Source organism: Juglans microcarpa x Juglans regia, chromosome 1S (assembly GCF_004785595.1).
Source record: "Juglans microcarpa x Juglans regia isolate MS1-56 chromosome 1S, Jm3101_v1.0, whole genome shotgun sequence".
NCBI classification, from domain to species: domain Eukaryota; kingdom Viridiplantae; phylum Streptophyta; class Magnoliopsida; order Fagales; family Juglandaceae; genus Juglans; species Juglans microcarpa x Juglans regia.
In genome coordinates, this window is record NC_054595.1 from 20,879,866 (window position 1) to 20,885,326 (window position 5,461).

General features: G+C 34.6%; 1 protein-coding gene across 2 annotated transcripts; it reads right to left on the minus strand.

The window, feature by feature from the left end:
* Positions 1-1,029: 1,029 nt before the first annotated feature.
* LOC121246640 (transcription factor bHLH153-like) lies at positions 1,030-5,158 on the minus strand. 2 transcript variants are annotated; one of them, XM_041144857.1, is made up of 6 exons: positions 4,768-5,158; positions 3,001-3,120; positions 2,518-2,583; positions 2,135-2,194; positions 1,864-1,908; positions 1,030-1,503 (listed from the first exon to the last, which is right to left on the minus strand). In XM_041144857.1, the coding sequence occupies exons 1-6, from the start codon at positions 4,786-4,788 to the stop codon at positions 1,351-1,353; spliced, it is 465 nt and encodes a 154-aa protein (XP_041000791.1). In that variant the 5' UTR covers positions 4,789-5,158; the 3' UTR covers positions 1,030-1,350. The 2 variants fall into 2 exon arrangements, with proteins under 2 accessions (XP_041000791.1, XP_041000790.1); XM_041144856.1 differs by having other exon boundaries at positions 2,129-2,194.
* Between the last annotated feature and the right edge of the window lie 303 nt (positions 5,159-5,461).

Consider the following 5,461-nt stretch of genomic DNA (forward strand, 5'->3'; position numbering starts at 1 on the left):
TATACCTGTCTTTACATACAACAGATGTCTGTTAAGATAAATCAATCGTATCAATGACAGATGCCTCTCTATAAAACATAGCATGTACTAGGCGAAAGATTCCGTGCCCGTGAAGACCCAACAAAATATTATCCTGCATGGGACCCACTATTCCATTCCGTATATAATTTTAAAGAAAAATTCCCTCACGCTATAGACTCCATACATGCTTTTTTTATTTTTTATTTATTTACAATGTGTGGTGTATAGATGATGAGTAAAAAAATGTAATTAATTTATGAGCAATAAAATAAAATAAAATAAAAAATTAAGTATGGTGTGCGGTGTGACGAGTAACAAAACTCAATTTTAAAACTTTGTGATTTTTCTTCTGCTATCCATGTTCCCAGTTCTATTGTTGATCGCTTCAAATGTACAAGTCTGGCAAATACATAGCAATTAGACTTTGGGTTGCCAGTGGCCATTTAGGGCCTATTTAAAGTTCTACGGGAATTTTAAAAAGTGTTTAAATAGTCTTAAAAATTTTTTAATGAAAAAATTAGATTATTTGAATGTTACATATTGAAATATTATTTAATCTCAAATAAGTTAAAAATTGTGCTAGAGGAAAAAAATCATTTTATTTTAATTATTTTTCTAGAACTTGTTTTTTCATATAATGCAAAAGGAAATTTAAATTTTAAAAATACTGTTAATGGACGAAAATATCTATACAATTTTTAGATAGTTACAACTTTCAAACATAGGGTCATAATCTTACAAAAATCAAATAATCATTATTTCTACCTCAAAATCAGTTTTTTAATTTGTTTTCAAACAAATAAAATATGTTTGAAAATGTTTTAAACATATAGTTATAAAATAATAAATAATTTTTTAATAATAGAACTTGTTACTTAATCTATAAGTTCTAAAGCTATAAACTATCATAAAGCTATAAACTATATTTTCCACAGCCATCCTTAACATGTACTTAATAAATGGCATATCAGCAGGAACTTTTCTAATCACCCTGGGAAGGAATTTATATAAATTAATATATATCCAGCTCCATGTATTCATTGCTTTATTGCTCATTATCCTTGTACAACTCAAGTTCTAAATATACATAGAAAGCTTCTACCATTACCATCTTAAAAATCAGGATGGTGCGGAAATTGCTTTCAGACTGTAAAAGATTGTCTATTCACGTTCCAGATTTCCATGATGGCATTGTGAATGATATGTTCGGTCACAAATTTGCCTCTGCCCGACAAAACCTTGCTGCACAGTAAAAGGTTGGTTGCGCTTTACACCACCACTCTGGCTACATCAAACTTCAATAAGCTTTGGTTTCTGAGCAACAAGGTCTCAAAGGAATTGAGAAATAGCCTTCTCAAATCTGGGAGAAGTTGTCTTGATGGGGGCCCATATATCGGCGCCATTGCTTTGAGCAACTCCCGCAGTGCATGAAATGGGAACGAGACATAAACCTCTGCTTCTCAAACTGTTTGGTCCTAAGTCCTGGAGACAGAATAACCAATGCCTTTTATATTCTAGTCATAACTCTTCACCAACGGCACTTAGGTGATTGGAATAAAGGGCATTTTGAAGGACCCAATAACCATAAAGTTGGAGCCATGACTAGTTGCAATAATTTTTCTTTCACCATTTATGTAAATATTGTTTAGATAATTCTATACCACAGAATGACTAGTTTCGTGTCCATGGGTTCCGACCGACTACACCGAGTGTCTTACTACCATTTGAAGGTACCATAGAACACCCTTTTATCAAAGATGATTGGGGGAAATAAAAAAATTTGGCCATTCCATGTTAACTATATCCTATAGCCAATTCAATTCATGGCTGCCTCGTGCTCACCTGCATTATACTTCGGTTACTTTGGAGATACGGAGCACTTAACACCTGAAAACACCCAAAAGCAATGAGATTAAACTCACATCTCCAGATAATAAGATAGATACATATCTCTCAATGTCAACTAAATATGGACAAGACATCAGTAGTTCCAAACTTCAAATGTAATCACCACAAACATGGTTGCATTCATTGAACAGTTTCTTAAGGGAACAACACTTGGGCTGCTGATGATAGTTCAGAAAGCCAAAGCAGGAAAAGGCCAGACCTTAACTTGTTCATGAAGGAACTGTATGTATTCCATTGCCTCTGAAAGGACAGAAGCTGTATCTGTCTGCAATGAAATCAGAAAAGCTTCAAAAAGCACAGCAATGGTGAACAACTCTATCATAGAGAGCTTTAACAGATGAGCTATGACCAAGATACAGCAAAATATGTCCCGAATAACATCCCTTTTTTTTTTTCTTTTTTTCTTTTTTTTCTCTAGGGCAGCCTCCATTAGCATTTACTTTACAGTCATTACGGTAAGTTAAAAGAATTTGCATAGACTCTATTGGAGATGAATGGCCAGTGAGAAGTTCATAGAGTCAATTTCCTAGATCAGTGCTTTTAATAGGACTCATGATTTAATTAAAAAGATCAATTTTCCATATTTACCTTCCCATATGGTGAAACAAGCTGTTGTAGAGCCACAATTCGCTCCCCGAGCTTCTCCTTCCTCTCCTATTGTTAAAGCGGGCAAATAGAAATTATAGCCTAAGAAAACTACAGATATCAAAGTGAATGATAGATCCCTAGTATGCTACTTCCATCTGGATAACATCCAAGTGGTAGTTGGGTTCATACAGATTGAACCAGCTAAAAAAGGGAGTCAAAACTGCACTAGGGAGGTAGGTGAAATCCAGTTCCAATGGGGAGTCAAAACTGCACTGGGAGGTGGTTGAATTCTCAACCATCTGCAAGAAATGCATTCAGATGTTCTTCATAATAATTTAGCAAACGTGGCTACGGCACTTGACCTTTCAGCATTCCTTTTAATTTGGTAACTACCCACTTTACTACGTGCATATTTTTACAAGGAGACCATATTCCAACAACAGAAAGATAGCAGGGGAAAAAAGGAAACGGCACAGAAGAAACCTTAGCAGACAGATCAGCCTTATGTCGTTTGGATGCAAGAGAAGTGAGACTGCTTTGCTCAACAGAACAGGGGCTCCTTTTGTGCTCTGTCATCCTTCCTAATTCTAACCCTTGTTCTCCCTAGTTAGAAATAGCAATAAGAATGAGTCTGGAAAATAACAAGACAAGAGGCAACAAAGGCAATCATCAACATGCATGTCCACACTCCACTTGGAAAATATATAGATCTAAACAAGCCATCAGCGAAATTTTCCCTGATTGTTGGAAACTTGCACTAGACTATCCAGAACAGTTCATTATGCAAATGTTTTAACTGGAATCTTTAGATCAAAGTCTATAACATACTAAAGGGTTTCCAAACTACCATAGCTTATGTCTTTTTCTTCTTTTTCTTTTTTTTCACACAAGGTAGCAGAAAACAGACAGAAGATGAGACTGAAATGCATATGGGGGGAGTACCCCATCAAACAAAAATCCAGGAAACCTGTAATCAAATATTCATGAGGGAAATCAAATTTTTAATGGAAGTCCAATTGAAATCTCATGCTGGGTGAAATTTTGTCTCTCACCTCAAGGTCACATGCTCGATTGTTCCAATCCTAGTCCTATTAAGAAAGGCATAAAACATCCACACATGCAGAACACCCGTGTGGCAATACCCAAGGTAATAACAAATTAAAGCTGACCATCCAATGTGATTGACTTTACTTTAAGAAGCATCGTCGTAAGAGCTCAGCCATTTTTAGCCTTTTATATACTATATTGGCATTGACACCATATCTTAAAATAATCGAATTTTATATGGATCGCACACGAAACCATGCAAACAAAAAAAAAAATCACAACATTATTGAAGTTCATATCATTAAAAAACCAGACATGCATTGTTTTGGTCAGAGGTTAACCTTCAATTCAAAACACCATATAATATACAAATATCTAACGCTATTCTTACAACTACGCAATTAAAAAGTAAATCATCAAATGCAGACAATAGGTCCATGAATCCATGAAGAACGGTATTGCCTACACTGCGTTAATATAATACAAATAATCAAAATCAAAGTATATATAGTAATAATAAAAAAAAAATAAAGTTATAATTGCCAAAGCTATTACATCAGTAATACTCTCCACTGAATTCTTTCAAATAGGCCAAGGATCCATGATTTTATTAATCACACCACACCGACAAGCCAATCTGAAAATTAATTGGGTTTCTTAATATGATACAAAATTATTGAAAAAAATGTGGGTATGGTTCGGAACAAAACGAATTAAAAAATTTGGATTTGATCGGACAAGATTAAATATTCAACAAGGCATGAATGAGACGTAAATAATAAATTCATCCAAGTTTGCGTCTATGATACGGCTACCCACTTTTTTCTAATAGCCTTAATAACATGTTAACGAATACCATAAACAGCAAGTAATCCACAAAGCGAGAGTATGGAATACGTACAATGTCATAACACAAGCCCAACCGTTCGATCATTCAAAACGAAGAAGAAGAAAAAAGAGGGGGGAGAGAGAGAGAGAGAGAGAGAGAGAGAGAAGAAGAAGAAGAAGAAGAAGTAGCAGCCGCAACAGCAGCAGTAGAGGTACTTTGATCAGAAGGTTAACAGGGCATCATAGATAGAGATAATTTGGCACCCAATTTTTAAACAGAAGAAAGAATACTTAGGGAAAGCGAGATAATTAAAAATAAAATAAGCACATAAATTGAGAGGAAATAATGAAAGGCTTAAAGCTTTAAGAACTTACAGAGTACTTAAGAGTCTGCATTGCAACAGGAACTCACGATGATCTACAACTTTTTAAGCCAAACCCTTCAAAACCCACCTCAGAAATCACCCAATCTACCCGAAACTGTAATCGAAACCAATAGAAAAATCTCCTGTATTGATGTTTCTACTTTAATTATTCCCGTCAACCCAAAAACAAGCTACTCTTTCTTTTTCTTCGTCTCTTTCTCACGGTCTATTAGTTTAGACAAGTGCTAGCTAGAGCTTATTGGGTTTTCAAGTTGCAAAGTAGTGAACTTTATGCAAAATCCATGTACGCAGTTCACACTGCAATCACGGTATAAGCTACGAACTTAAATTCGCTGAAACCATGGAATTGGCTGGCATATAGTGCTCCAAAGGAAAATATATATATATATATATATATATATATATATATATATATTTATACTGAAATCTTTTCCGAGAGAAATCAGTTAGAGAACAGGAAAGTGGAAGGAGAACGGAAGGTACTGACACAGAGTAAGCAAGCGTGTGTGAGTATAAGAAAGCTAGGGGGGAGAGGAGGGTAAGGGCCTGCGAAAGTATTTTATAGAGTTTAGTTTAGAATTGATATTTTTTAATAATTAGTAAAAGGCTTTGAAATAAAATATGAATATGTTTTTTTTTTTTTCCTAAAGAAAATATGAATATGTTATTTATTTGACAGCTAA